General features: G+C 48.3%; 1 protein-coding gene across 1 annotated transcript; it reads left to right on the top strand.

Moving 5' to 3' along the window:
* The first annotated feature begins 3,497 nt into the window (after window positions 1-3,497).
* On the top strand, window positions 3,498-12,942 carry KLHL40 (kelch like family member 40). Its single transcript, XM_052808154.1, has 6 exons — window positions 3,498-4,877; window positions 8,139-8,299; window positions 9,932-10,039; window positions 10,743-10,928; window positions 11,472-11,618; window positions 12,410-12,942. The coding sequence occupies exons 1-6, from the start codon at window positions 3,732-3,734 to the stop codon at window positions 12,519-12,521; spliced, it is 1,860 nt and encodes a 619-aa protein (XP_052664114.1). The 5' UTR covers window positions 3,498-3,731; the 3' UTR covers window positions 12,522-12,942.
* Window positions 12,943-15,724: the final 2,782 nt, after the last annotated feature.

The following is a 15,724-nucleotide window of genomic DNA, read 5'->3' as shown; positions in this document are numbered from 1 at the left end:
ACATAGATATAATTCCTGCATTCGCCTTTCTTGTTCTAAAATCTCATACAGGAGGGAGTGATCCTGCTACACTGCATCCCCTTAGGATGCTTTCCATGTATCCTCACCCACTCCCATGTCATGGGGGGGACTATTGCCCACTTAGAGACATACTTAATAACTGACTTTTAGTCCATTGGTCATTGGAAATCACTAGCTGTAGTCCTGTTAGATCTGTGGCCAGTTTGCCGCGGGCTATCTCAGAACAGCCCACCTCCATTCAGGGCTGTGTTGTCCATTATACAGCAGCCAGCGCTCTCGGGGGGAGTACCCTGGGGAGAGTCGATTCATCCATTCATGTGTGCATAGAGATAACCAAATGGTAACTATGATCACTGCTCACCCTTGTCGCATCCACGTGTGCCGTCTCTTCTGCTTTTAGATGCTAAATTCCTCTGGGCTTGGCTGGTACTTGCTTGGAGACCAGTTTACCTTTGTGGTGACACGTTGGACCCAGCAAATGGAAGACAGATGGGACAAGTCTACTGTGATCAAAGCCTCTACAGGAGATAATGGTTGCAGAGGGCTCAGAATTGATGGCTGCTTCAAATTCCACTGCTATCATCAGAGAAAAGTCTCCCGTAGCAAATCAGATGTGGCCTTGGCTCTCCAGGGCAGCAAGGCTCAGACCAAAATCCTGTTGACTTCCCTGTGCATAAATAGATTATAAAATGGTAACGACCAACTAGTGTGACCGAATGAAAGCCAGAAATGAGGAAAGAGTAAACACACAAGTGAGAAAGAAATACTGTGCTTGAGATCCAGACTGGAAAAGTGTAACCTAAAGTGTAAGAATGAAAATAATCTGGACACCAAATACTCGTTGGGTGGGTGGATCTGAAGCTTGTGGATCTGAGCTGCATAAAGCACTGCTGGCTTTTCACTCCCAGCCCCGGGAGGGTTCAAGAGAAGTGCACGGTGGCTCTGAGAGCATCCCCATTAGCACTGTCTGAGCTGCTCAGAGGGTTTGGGTCCACCAGAACAACCCTCTGTCCCACCAGGCTGTGGTAGAAACTTGTTTAGGGGTGAACTACCCTTATCTGAGCTGAATGCATCTGTGCTCAGGAGCCAGGGAGGTTTACAGACCATTTGAGGTCAGGGTGAATACATAGAGCACAGACTGCACGTCCAGCTTGGGCAATATATGCCATCTGCACCCATTTTGCTGACAGAGCTTGGGATGAATGCTGCTGTATTGAGCTGAGAGCAAAAAATGGTGGAAACATAAGGCAGGGGATCGCACGTGTGATTGTTGCCCCAAGCCGTTATGAGGATGGCATCCCAGCACTGCTGGCGTTAGGAGGCACTGGGAACAGTTAAGGGTGTCTAGTCTGAATGCATGATTTAAACTGTCTGTAGAATGAATGGGGACAGATGGACATCACCATCCTCTCATCTCAGGCAAGTGTCTAACTCGGGTGCAGTGAACCAGCTCCCAGAGATACCTGTGTCTCCCCATGCTTGTAGGGAGCCTAAATGACACCGTGCACCGAGGAGACAGTGCTCTTGAAAAACCAGGGCTGCTTCGCCAAGCCTTGGAGCTGGTCCAGCCGCTGTGCGGAGCCACTGAAGCCAACGGAGACCCCAGAGGAGGTTTGGGACTGGCAGGGTGCTCTTTCCTTGGGTGGACCACAAACCTGGGAGAAGCCACAGACCCACTGATCGGTTGGAAGCTCCTCTGGGAAGGGATGGGCTGTAGCTGCATTTTCGCAGCGGCACCTCGTGGCACGGGGAATGTGGAAGCAAACCTTGGATGGCAGCGCACACCGAGCAGCATAGTGAAAAGGAAAACAAGTCAGGGCTCAAGGGAGATTAAAGGCAGAGGGGGAAAAATATCCCAGCTGGTAGCACGACAACACAGGATTAAACTTGGGAAAGTGCAGAGCTAATGCAGAGGGAGGGGAGAGGGGAGGATGGGGTTGTCCAGCCCCAGATGTCTGGGAGCAGAGAAACGTTTCTGAAGTTTGACCCACTTCAAAGATCAGCGCTCGTCGTCTGATCCTGTCACAGATGAGCAACACAGCGGAAGAGCTTATGATGTGAGCTCCAAAAAAAGCTTGTGATTATTTCCCTGCTATATTGTTACCTCCCAGATGCTTCTGGAACCTCACCAGTACAAAAGGGCTTCATACCAGTATAGCTCCCTCCCTTTTCCCACTTATGTAGATAACATCATGGCACAAAGCACTTTTACAAATACATCCATGCCAGGGTAAGGGGTTATCTGGCTTTAAATACACCAAGCAGAGTGCCTAATATCTTTGCATAGACTTAATTAAATCGTTAATTAAATCTGTGCCATCACTGAGTGTCAGCCAGCCCAGAGGGTCCATAGTAACGGAGATAAAACAGATTCATGTATAAGTTTTACTGTAGGTATAAATAATTATAGCTACTCTGCTCACCCATGTCTGCCAAAACTAATTTTTTTCTTTGTGAGCTCCATGGGAATAGCTGGACCTGGACCGGCCATTTGAGGACCCACGGGGCTTCCTAGACATCCATGGGCATGCGAGCAGGACACAAGACCTGCTGGAGACCTCAGCCTTTCTGGAGCATCAGCTCAAAGCCAGGCAGGTTGTCCTGCTGTGGCTCTAGACTTCAACACGGGAGTGTTGAATCTCAGTAGACCTTAGCAGGAGACCCTCAATTTACAGGAAGATACCTGTGTTTAGATGTGCTAATCTGTGAGCTGAAGCCCACTGTTGCGCTCTCTTTATTTCTGTTCTGCCTCAGACCCTCCCTCTGTCACCAAGATGTGGAAAAGATGGATTTATTAATGACGAGGTGTCCAGAGACTGTGCCATTCGGGCCATGCATGTATTGCAGGCAAACCAGAGCCATCCCTCTCCCAGGCTCCTCGAGTCTCCTCCTTTAGTGAGACTTTTAAGTAACTTCCAGCATAGGTCTCATATCCCATACGGGGGTGTAAATAAATAGCTCTATCTATCTTCATTTCCCACCCTCTTCCAGACCCCTGAAAAGTGGCTCCGGAGGAAAATAAAGGACAAACCTCTGCAGAAAAGCAGCCCTGGTAGTGAGCTGGCTGGAGTCGGGGATGCCACAAAGCCCACATAAGACGCTCCCTTATTGCATCTTTCCAGCTTTGACTTCACAGTCTATTTTTAGCACAGCAAAAGGTTTAGCAGTTTCAGAGCAGTCCGTTTAGCGGTGTAGGGAGAAGGTCTCAGCCTTGCCGTTCATGACCCAGAAGGCAGATTGGGATGTTTGATTCATCTGGAAGCTGTTTCCCAAGCTCAGCGGCTGAGCCGACGGGTCGCACGCGTCTCCTGTCATGGGACGGCAGCAAAAACTCCTGCTCCCCCCGCAGTGACTCATGGGCTGACAGACCCTTCCTGAAGCATCGAGGCTGGAATTACAGCTGTTCCCCCAGCCCCCTCCCTTCCTCCTTGTCCCATGTGTCATATTAAAGGGTGATCGGCTTACACATGCTCCAGTATGGATTCCTTAAGCTTTGTAACGCTGTGGCTATATATAAAGCCCTACGCTGGAAACTGAAGTACACAGACAGCTGCGATAGTGGCAAGCGTTTCACATTCCCAGTGTGCTGACAGTCTGGAAGCAAAGGAGACCCGGGAGCCCTGCTTTGAGTAAGTTTCTTTACCGGGGCTCAGGTACAGATATATTCATAAAAGAAGGACTGGGGAAAAAAGGAGCAGTTACTCTTCACCATGGGTTTGCCTTTTGATCAAGTGGAAGAATTGCGTCTCTACCAGCAAACTCTCCTGCAGGATGGACTCAAAGACATGTTGGACCACAATAAGTTTCTGGACTGTGTCTTGAAAGTCAAAGGGAAGGAGTTTCCCTGTCATCGGCTGGTGCTGGCAGCTTGCAGCCCATATTTTCGAGCGATGTTCCTCTCGGACATGGAAGAGAGCAAGAAGAGGGAGGTCAGTTTGGAAGATGTTGACCCAGATGTCATGGGCAAGATCCTCCATTATATCTACACCTCCGAGCTGGAGATCACAGAGCAGAACGTGCAGGACATCTTCTCCGTGGCCAACATGTTCCAGATCCCCTCCATCTTTACCGTCTGCGTGTCCTTCTTGCAGAAGCGGCTCTGCCTCAGCAACTGCTTGGCTATCTTCAGGCTGGGCTTGATGCTGGACTGTGCCCGGCTGGCCGTGGCGGCTCGGGATTTCATTTGCGATCGCTTTGCGCTGGTCTCTCGGGATGAGGAGTTCTACCAGCTCTCCCCTGACGAGCTTATCGCAATCATCTCCAGTGACTCCCTCAACATAGAGAAAGAGGAGACCGTCTTCGAAGTAGTGATGAAGTGGGTGGGGACCAAGGACCACGAGAGCCGGCAGAAGGCCTTGCCTGTCATCTTTGAGAGCATCCGCTTCCGCCTCATGCCCAACGACTACATCAAGGACCACGTGGAGAAGCACGCCATGGTGAAGTCCAGCCCAGAGCTGCTCAAGAAACTGCAGATGGTGAAGGATGCCCAGAAAGGCAAATTCACTGTGGTGAAGAAGAAGAAAGTGAAGAAAAGCAGTGATAAGCAAGTGAAAGACAATGTTGTCAATGGAGCGGTAGATGAGAAGGAAGATACAGAGGAGGATGCTCTCCCAGGGATCTTAAATGACACAATGCGCTTTGGGATGTTCCTCCAGGACCTTATTTTCATGGTGAGCGACAGTGGAGCAGTGGCCTACGATCCCACTGCCAATGAGTGCTATTTTGCCTCCCTCTCTACTCAAATCCCAAAGAACCACATCAGTCTGGTGACCAAAGAGAATCAGATCTTCATTGTTGGAGGACTATACTACAACGAGGACAACAAAGAGGATCCCATGAGTTCCTACTTCCTACAGGTACTAGCTGTATCTTTCTTTTGTTTCTTTGACCACTTTGGAGCATCACCAGTCTTTAGCTTCCATGTGATGCCAGTAATATTCATTGTCATGTGAAGTTAAAATGAAAGTTGTAAATGAAGGTAAAACATCTGAGTTGCTTTACTAGAGATTCTTCTCCCTACATTTTTAAGGCAGATCCCACTGAAGGGGGGGCTCTGGTAATTGAGGAAGGAGGCTTGATGGAGTAGGTAATAGGAATAAGCCTTCCTGATCCAAATCCTGAATAGGGGATCACTCTGAACAGTGCATTTGGCCCAGCCCTGGCTGCCATAGGGCGCAGTAACTAGAAGGTTAGTGACATCAGGCCTGGGTTCTGCTTTGCATCCTTTATATTCCCTGGTTATGAACCCCCAGCAAAACCCAAGGGTGACTCTGCCAGGTGCCAAAAAAGGACCAGCAGCAGCTACAGCCACAGAGCAAACACTCCAAGGACACAGGGTATGCTCCTACCTCCCAATATGTGCCCCATTTCTAGTGCTGTTCTTGCCCCTGGAGGTGTGCTAGTTCCAGCTCAGAGTCTCCGCCTTGGCCATTTCCATCATGTGCAGGGGAAACCACAGTGTGATGTCTTTTGGGATACTCCACAGGAAAAGTGGCTGTTCTAACTCAGCAGTAACCAAAGCTGTGATAAAATTGAGCTCTGTGCAGGCAATCTGAGCCCCAGCCTGGGCTGTAACCCAAGAGCACCTTCCCTGTAGACCGCTAACGCAAGGCGCCGAAACCTATGTCTAAAGATCAATGCTCCACCAGTCTTGTTGCTGGCCAGGCAAGGTAATTCCTTGAGCGGCAGCGAAGGTCCACTGTGTCCTGAGCTGTTTCAGCACGACTGCAGCAAGCAGGTCAAGGGCAGTGATTTTTTTTTTTTTTTTCCCCTTTGATCGTATACTTGTGAGACCACGTCTGGATGCTGTGTCCAGTCTGGGGTTCCCCAGTACAAGGGAAACATTGAGGTACTGGAATGAGTCTAGCAGAGGCCACCAAGATGGTCAGGGCTGGAGAACGGGAGGTACAAGGAGAGGCTGAGCTGGGTCTGATCAACCTGGAGAAGGAGAAGGGAAGATCTCACTGGTGTCTGCAGCTCCCTAATAGGAGGGGACACAGAAAGGGCATCCAGACTCTTCTTGGTTTTGCACAAAGATGGGACAAGAAGCAATGGCCAGGAGTTGCAGTAAAGGAAATTTCAGTTAGCTGTGAGGAAAACCTTCCCAACGGAGGTGACAGAGTACTGGAGCAGAGGTCCAGAGAGGTCACAACACATCCATCCTTGGAGACATTTAATATTTGACTGCACAAAGCCCTGGCAACCTGCTCTAACTCCAAAGCTGCACCTGCTTGAGCATGGGGGCTGGATAAAAGACCTTTGGAGGTCCCTTCAAGCTAAATTATTCTGTGATTCTAAGCTGCAAAGAGCACGATTTCTATATTCAGCTCCCAATTTGCCACTGACTTAATAGCAAATGCTTTGGGCTTCATGTGGCCATTTTTAGCTCCTTCCCCACAAGAAGGGGACAGTGGTCCCTTCAGAGCTCACCGTGGCACTCGTGCATGGGAGGTGCAGACATGTCCTAGGGCTGGAACGTGCCGCCAGTTTGCAAAGGTGTAATTTATTGCCATCAGTGCCATTACATAGCTCACGGTTTCTGTATGAGTGAGAGAGTCTTTTGAGCCTTTTTTTCGGCTGAAACTTCACACAGATGTTGACAGGCAGCTGTAGGATGGACCCTTGAATCACTGTGTCAGTGCAGCAGCATCATACACCTTCTGACTCTGTTTTTGGCCTCCCTGATTTCACATTCCTCCTGCTGAAGCCAGAAGAGTTAGGTCAGGGATAGTTTAGACTTAAGGACAGGAACAAAAACATAAAAATGCTGATAAATCCCAGAGGCCTTGCAAATTTTGTCAGGAACAAAATTATTCCATTGACATTTCAGATGGAAAAGGGTATCCTTTATTTGTCGATTCTAAGATTTATGACTTGAAAACAATGCTGAATCCATCAAGAAGCAGGAACTATCCTGGTGACTGAGCTGCTCGGGCTTGCACTATAAATAACACATATGTGGACCACAGCTTACAAAGAGACAATAACCACAGGCACCCAGCTGGGGCCGAGTCTTTGGAGGCAGCCCAGCAAGCTGAAGCTCTTTGGCCCAAGCCCATAGCAAACAGTGCTTCAGGCAATGCTGCATCACAGCTTTGTCTTGCAGACTCCCACCAAACTGGCTGCAAGATGTCACTCCCTCCTCTGCTAACAAGCTACATTAAAAATTTTTGCCCTAGATTACATTTCTCATCAAGCCGTAGTACCCAGAGAGCCCCCAGCCTCATAATCTTTCAGATCTTTTTTCTGGTGGGAGATGACGCGATGCCTTGATCTACAGGTGTCCAAGGATCTGCAAGAATTTGGCCATCTGATCTAGTAACGCTGTATGCATCAGTTTCCCCATCTATCAGATGGGCCTGGCACACTTTGGTCAGCGAGAAGAGCTCTGGTCTTCGCAGTCCCGTCTCAGTTGTGTTGTACCATATTGGGTAGATAGGTATTGTGTAAACAGCCTTTGTGCAGATAGACACACATACGTTTCGTCTCACGAACTCTCACACACACTGAGGTGATACAGGACAACCTCAGTATCTTAAGAAGCAGAGGAGGAACACGGTAACTGATCATTTGCCAGAAAGAAGGATCGGTGGGAAAAGAAGGGACTCAGGGGAGCAAGCTGTGTAGCCAACACGGCCGACACCACACTGTTACAAAGCAGAGCTGGAAAAATATCAAGATGAAATATTGTGGTGTGTGCTGCATCTGAAGAGGTTCAGGCAAAATTTCTAAGATTGAAGTGTTTCAGCTCCTCCAGTCCCAGGAACTATCCATTAGAGGTCCAACATGGGACTCTCTCATTTGAAGACGACCCAACATGTTCCAAGCCACAGCTTTGGTGCGTAGAGCAGAACGTGTTCATGTTGTCACATCTCTGCTCTTATGCTGTGTCATAAAGCGTATGTCATATGATGTATGACTTGGATTTGCACTAAGATGTCCCATCCTGCAACAGATGGTAAGGCATAGGCAGAAACTGGCATTGCAGAAAGTAAGTGCCTACTGGGATGACCAAGCTGCACGTGGGAATGGACTTTGCCCTCAGCCTCTGGACCCTGATTTTTGCAAAGCAAATGGGCCGGGTGAACACACACTAATGACCATATGTTTCCTTTCAGTATGACCATCTGGACGCAGACTGGCTGGGGATGCCCCCCCTGCCCTCCCCTCGCTGCCTCTTTGGCCTGGGAGAGGCGGAAAACTCTATTTTTGTCGTTGGAGGGAAAGAACTGAAAGAGGGAGAGAAGACCCTGGATTCAGTCCTGTGCTACGACCGGCTGTAAGTGTTTGCGTGTGAGCGTGGGACAGGAGGTGGTTTACAGGAGAAGGTGAAGCAGCTGCCTTGCAAAACAACTCCAGCTCTCTAGGGGCTGAAAGGTTTTGGAGACAGGGCTCAAACTCTGCATCTAGATACTGGGACCACTGGGACTGTCTCAAGCTGTACCCTGAGGCTCTGAGCTGTCTCCCTCCAGCTGCTTCGTTTATTGTAATTGAACCTCCCAGAGATGGAAGCCGTGATGGGGATATTATGTTATCGGGGACCGATCTTAGTTGATGCTCCTGTGAGACCTGTACAGAGGAGCAAGAGTTTTTCCTTCTGCTCTTGGCCATTGGTTGGAGGTTCAGCGACATTCACTGAGGCCTCACCAGGAATGGCTTTGAACAGGAATGTTTGTTTTGAAAATATTCCGATGTGGCACTGAATGGCCCATCCTGATGGATATCAGGCTTAATTTCTGATTATTTTTGGACAATGGGCTCTGACCCATGTGAGGTCATGAGCTTTATTAAAAGGCACCATTCTTTTCTGCTCGCAGGAGACAGAAACACCCAAAGACTGCTGTTCTCTGCCCCAAAGAGGCAGAGCAGTAGGCATTAACAAGCCTTTGCTTGGTCTGTGTTTAGATGTGTGTGCTTCAAAGTCTGTTTTACAAGCAGAGATTTGAAACCAGTTTCATTCCCACAGAACAGGGCATTTATCTTCCCCTGCACGCTCCGGGAAAGGATGTGTCTGCCCTCGCTAAGTGCTCAGGGGGGTGGTTTGAATGCCAATTTGAAGCTGGTAGAGATGTGATCAGCTCCACTTGTATTTCTAGCATTATTTAAGTCAAGATTTCAACTGTAACAATCCTGGAAAGGGCAAACTGTTGGTCTATGGGATCAAATATTTGCCCAGGGTGGTTGCGTAAATAGAAAACACCCAGAGCCCAGGCAACTCAGTTCTTAGGTAAAATAAAGTGCAGGTCTTGGGGGTTACATCTTATATGTATGAAAACTAGGGATGAGTCTAAGCTACATGGACATGAACAGACACTTCTTGAGAAATTGGTCAGCCCTATTGGGTACCAGTTTGGGGTTTCCAAAGCGTTATAGCTACATCCTCTGCTCAGCTGCCCCAGAGCTAGCTCAGAGGCTTCAACACAGCCCTGCACTGCAAAATGTGGACATACCTGCCCCGTGGGTCCTTGCTGAGTGTTGGCCAACCAAAGCACCTCAAAGTGGAAGGCGATGGCCAATAAATAATTTTTTCCTCGGGATTTTGCACCCCTAAGTCTCATTGGTTTTAATTTTTTTCCATCATGCAGAAATCTCTGTCGTCTTTGTGTTCGGCTGGTAACGCTTTTAAATGAGGTGAGGTCCTGGGAGAAGTCAGGATGTGTATCCACAAAGCCCAAGAGTAGGGGATACTGCAGAAAACTATGAATATTAGCATAAACATTCTGCGTATTTTATTTTCCCACTTTTTTTAGGATCACAAAATTTATTGATGAGTGTTATCTCATTGAAAACCTCATATTTTTGAGATCGGGTCAGAATCTGTGCTCACCTCTAGGTCTGGAGAGTGGCACGTACTCTAGGGCTCACCTAGCAAGCTACAGATCCTTTTGCTTCCCATCTTTCTCTTATCCAGGTCCTTCAAGTGGGGTGAAGCCGATTCCCTTCCCTACGCAGTCTATGGCCACGCGGTGGTATCGCACAAGGATCTCATCTACATCATTGGTGGCAAAGGAAGCGACAAGTAAGTCAAAAAACAAGGGATTCATCCCCCAAACTAGTGGGATTGCAGAGAAGCGTGGTCTGGTAATCAAATCCAGATGGGTGTTTGCAATAGGAGTGAAAAACCTCATCAAACCTGACCCCCATCCTGCCCTCCTGCAGGAGACAGGCTCAGCAGAAAAAGCCTCTCTCGGGGAGCATTGCAGTGATTGCTTTGCAAGGCAGAAGTATGACTGTTTGCAGAGCAAACATGCCATAATCCAGCAAAGATAGGTCCTGCTCTGAAAGGATTATGGTCTGAAAAGTGTGAATGCGCATACATTCACACACCTTACTTTGCCGTCCTGGGGAACAGGGATGTTACTGATGATATTTCGCAGCATCAGGTTGGATCAGGAGCACTGAAACACTGTCTGATGGCTGTGTACGAGGTCCTGAGAGGCAGTTAGCTCCATATCCAGCCGTGTAAGCACAATGTTGAGCCTTTAGGACTCCTATCCAACGCGAGCAGAGCAAGAGGGGATACGTTATACACACAAATGATGTCTCCAGGCATGGGCATTCTCAGGTGCACACCCAAGCAAAGGCACTCATGCTGATGTGGAGGAGCAAAATCCTTTCTAGAGACCCCATGTTCTTGCCAGCAGACATCCCCAAACTCCTGCAGTGCAAAGCTGCCCTTTGGCAGGCGATCGAGTCGCCTTTTCTCTCTCATCTTTCTCTAGGAAGTGCCTGAAGACGATGTGTGTCTACAATCCAGCCAAGTTTGAGTGGAAAGAGCTGGCTCCCATGAAAACTGCCCGCTCCTTGTTCGGAGCCGCTGTGCACAAGGACAAAATCTACGTGGCGGCTGGCGTGACCGACTCCGGTTTGACCAACTCAGTGGAAGTCTACGACATTGCCACCAACAAGTACGTACTCAAGCACACCTTCGGGGTGTAGGTACACAAGGAGCGGCTGCAGGTGTACATTAAGCAACTTCCAACCATTCTGGAGTTTGCTTGCAACTCCCGATACCAGTTCCTCCCAGTCTGTATTCCTCAGACAGCTGGGCATCACCAATGCCACTGCAGTTGGGCTGCGGATCATCTCAGGCTCACCTTCAAAGCAGTTTCACCAACTGGAACAGTCCTTGGGTTGCCTGCAGGGCTGTAGCTTCATCTTGGCAGCTTCACCCAATGTCATAGACTTTGGGCAGGCCTTGAAGGTGCAGTCCCACAGCTGGGACCTGCTGGTCCATGCCAGGTGTGCTTCACAGCTCATCTACTCAATATAAAATGAAGCTGAAGTATGATGATGGAAGCAGGTATCTCTAACAACAGTCAGTGTATGATCCCATCCCATGTAGACCTACACAAGTTTAGTTAATTCAGTTGTTGATTCCTGATTCGAGGCCAGCCTCGGCATGGGGGTGGGCAGGGTGCCTTAACTTGTCCCCTCTCTCGACATGGCAGGTGGGACACCTTCACTGAGTTCCCCCAGGAGCGCAGCTCAGTCAGCCTGGTGAGCTTGGCCGGGGTGCTCTACCTGCTCGGAGGGTTTGCCACGGTGGAGACGGAGTCAGGAGAACTGGTGCCAACAGAGCTGAACGACGTTTGGAGGTGATGATCTTCCCCGGGGCTGTCCAAGGGAGCACGGGAGGGATGTTAGTGAGAGGCACTGAGGGAACAGATAGTTTCTGTCTGTGTTGGTGCCTTCAGTGTGAGATGGATGTTGTTACCCCAGCAGAAGGCTGCAGGCTTAGTGCAGGGTCTCTGGGTGAGAAGTTTGCCCTGTGCTGTGCTGGAGGGCACATTAAGTGATTCAGTGCTACCTCCTAGCCTCATATAGCAACGTACCAGTGAAAATCTGCTCCTTTAGCTTTGTTGCTGCGTTGACATTTTGCCTGGAGCGAGTTCCAGACCTCCCCTTTGGCATGAAGCAGCATTTGTGCAATGCATCCTCTCCCTGGGAAAAGCCAGTGCTCGGTCTGGAAATCAGATAGTCTTACGTGCGAGCAGAGAAGCGGGCAGAAAGCACTTTCTGATGGCTGCTAACATCGTGTTAGCTGCTCCTGTCCTTCACATCTGTGGCTCTAGAGCACCCTCAGCAGGCACCTGCTGGCCTTCACCATGGATGTTCAGTCTTGGTGCCATCAACCTGTTTCCCAATGGAAAAATACACCCTTCCCTGCGAGACCATGTGCTGATATCCACGTCCCCTAGCCCGGCGCTGCAAACCAGAGCACACCAGGGCTGAACATCCCCATCCAGCTCCCACAGATGTCTTGTGGCCAAATAATGTCTGTGGGACATCACACCATTCACCAGGGCTCCCACCACTATGGAGAGCAGCTGAAGCGAGGGAGAGGAGACACTTTCCTCACCATAACTGTTTGTCTGTCTGTCCTCAGATATGATGAAGAGCAGAAGAAGTGGGAAGGGGTCCTCCGGGAGATCCAGTATGCCTCCGGTGCCACTTTCCTTCCCGTGCGCCTCAATGTTTTGCGCCTAACGAAGATGTAGCAAGGCGTGATTTTTTTTTTTTTTTCCATGGGGTCTAGGGCAAGGAGGGATGGGGGGAGGTGACGCCATGCTTACCAGTGGAGAGATATGGCATCTGGATACAGTGTAGGATGTTGCATCTGTGATTGGTACCTTTTTAGTTAGTTAAATGGGAAAGGGGAGAAATTATCTTGAAGCCCTATGGGAACTTGAAGATGCTCACAAGATAACTAGAGAAGGGGTCTAGAGCCTGCAAGGAGCTGGGGTAGGCTGAGAAGCATGGAGCAATGACTTCTACCAGTCTCAGCAGGGAGGACAAAAAGATCATACACTTGTTCTGCTTCTTTCTCTGTGTTTTCCCCATCTTCTCAACTGCTGTTGAACCTCCCCAACAAATGGCTGAGGCAGAAAGTGGGTCCCAAGGGACGAAGCTGACATTCCCCACAAAAGAAGGTCTATAAAGTATTTCCCACCTAAGGCAGCTGTGAACATGGTACTAGAGCCCACCTTGGAGAGGGAAAGGAAGGCTCAAAGTCAAGTGGTACAGGAGAGACCTGGAGGGACTTTGCTGAGTTCCCGAGCGAGGAGAGTTCTTGGGATGAGACAGTTAAAAGAAAAGAGCATGTGAGCGTGGGCAGCAGAAATGCTTTGGAAGTCACAATGAAAAGAAAATAGTCTTAGTTCTTTGCCTCCACCGTGACTTTGGACTGAAGAGAGGCCAAGAGCTAAGGTCTGCGGGAGGGAAGAGTCGTGCAAGTAGCAGGGTAGGAAAGGGGGGAGAGATGGGCAGGGAAGGCCATGTGAACTCATGTCCAGCCTTTTGGGCTCCTCATCCTCAATCACAGATCACAATGTCCTCACCTATGGTTGGATAAGTGCTGTTTTCAGGGAAAGGTTTTATATTTATGCTGTTCCTCTTATTTTTAATGTTCTGACTTTTTTTTTTTTTTTTTAAAGAGTATTCTAGTTTGCTAAGTACATGGAGATCTCAGACGTGTTTGGCTCGAAGAGAGATTCCTACCGAGAAAAAAATGCATATTTTTTTTTAAAGTTGTCCATAATGATGTTTTGATAGAAACATGACTGTACTGGCAGCAGGACAAAGATCTGCTAGAGCAAAAATCTGATGCCCACACCATCTGACCAGTGGTTTATTTAAAAATAAATTATTATGCTATTTAAAAAAAATATCCCCTGTGTTTGCATGTTGATAGAGCTGTAACTGAATGTCCACAGCAACCAAACACAAGGACCAAGCAAAAGCTGCAATGAACACACAGAGAAAACCAGCCCCATGGAGAGCCCTATCAGAGCCCCAGCTTTTCTTCTTATTTTCCCCCACCTGGGAGCTGAAACTTTAGTGTTCATATCTTCACAGCTATTCTCCACAGATATGAGGACTAGAAGCTTACCTAGGGCTAGAAGGAAGCTGGATGCCTACATGATCTCATGATACCATGAACATGGGTGATAATAATAAAAAATAACAAATACAAACCTTGCAAAATAAATACCTTCAAAGTAGCATGAAAATTACGGTGTCAAAAATCATATCTGGCTGATTTGTCTAGCTCAAAATGCAGTCATGGAGAAACTAAAGTATGTTTGGAAAGAGAGACAATTTGGCATGACTAAAGGAACCAGAGTCTTGTCCTGGTTTCATTTTAAGGATTTAAAAAGTTACAGCATAATCTCCTTAGAGGACAATCACATCAGGACAGTAATGAAATATTTTCACAAGAAAAATAAATCCAAGGTGACTGGCTGTCACAAAATAGCTTAAAAAAAAAAAAGGCAACAAAAACCTTTGAAACAATCAAATGTGTGAAAAATGCACTGTAAAAAAAAAAAAAAAAATCACCTTCTACCCAGTTCTGCAGAAATTCCTGTGGATGACTCCCAAGCTAATTGAAGATGAATCTACCAAACGTAGAACAGCTTGTGTCAGAAAAGAAAAATGAAGAAGAAAAAAAATAATCCATGCATAGAATACTGATTTTTTAGAAGTTATTTATTGCGGTGGTAGGATACCACCTCCTGCCTGGGATAGGACACCAACACCTTTGCTTTAGGTCTTCTTGCTGGACACAGAATGGAAAGCTGTCGACACTTCATCCTAAGAGGTCCTAAGAGAAGGTTAATCCCCATCCATCCGCTGTCACGTTGCTACGGTGTGGTCCCTTGATAGCGGTTTAAAACTGGACCCCATCCTCGGTCGCTCACCTTGCAAGGGTCCACCAGGAATACAGTTAATAAGAGCTTAGTGCTCCTGTGTGGTTCACATCCATTATAAAGCTGTGGGAGACGCCACCGCTGGCCCAGGGCAAGAAACCATAAAAGGAAAAATAGCTGTTGTATGAAAGGACCCAGAAAAGCTTGAAATATCCCACTGCTTGAGCAATGGGGGCCAAATCTCAGCGTGTGCAAGCCAGTGTTGGCCCAAGGAAGGCAGCAGAGTTGCACATCGTTAAGCGAAAGTCTGGCCCAGAGATGTCCACCACCACCTCACCAAGAGGCTGCTTCAGTCCAAAGGCAATCACCGATAAGAAATACCAGCGTGAATACTCAGAGAAGCATCACTCCTTGCTGCTGCCCGGTGTTTTCCTGGCTCGATGCACAGCTGCAGTGGCACAGGTCCCCCTGCGGGTATCTTCTCCAGGCAATGCCAGTGGCAAAGGAGTAGGTACATCCCAAGGGAGGGGGAAAATCATCTCTTCTTCTATTAGCTTCCCAATATCAGTGCTGATGTTAGCTGGCGAGGTTGCCACGGCTCCATTTTAAATCAATAAAGGCACTGGGTGCTTTTGAATGGGCTCCTTGGTTTCTCCACTGCCTATAGAGGAGATGAGAGAGCCCCAGCTCATAGCTCACTCAAACTTCATGGAGACAGGAGGCTCCAGGACCTTAGCCCTCACCCCCCTTAACACCCCCAGCGCTGTAAGCACTGACCCCCCTTCCTCTATCCACTGATCACCCTTCCCTGAAAAGCTATTTTTAGGTTGGCACCACAAGTGTCTAGCTGTCTCACACACACGAACACACCTCCCACCAAACCCAATGCGAAGTCTATACATGCGAAGCGACGGCAGCAGTCAATATGCCATGGGAAGCCCATCCTGCCAGGCTGTGATTCCTCACGCAATTGCCTGAAAAGAGCCTTTCAAAAAAAAAAAAAAAAAAAAAAGCAAAGCAAAATTAAGGTAACAAAGAAAGTGGTGGAGCTT

Source organism: Harpia harpyja, chromosome 1, assembly GCF_026419915.1.
Source record: "Harpia harpyja isolate bHarHar1 chromosome 1, bHarHar1 primary haplotype, whole genome shotgun sequence".
NCBI classification, from domain to species: Eukaryota; Metazoa; Chordata; class Aves; order Accipitriformes; family Accipitridae; genus Harpia; species Harpia harpyja.
Note: the sequence above shows the minus strand (reverse complement) of the source record. Positions and strands in the feature narration are given on the sequence as shown.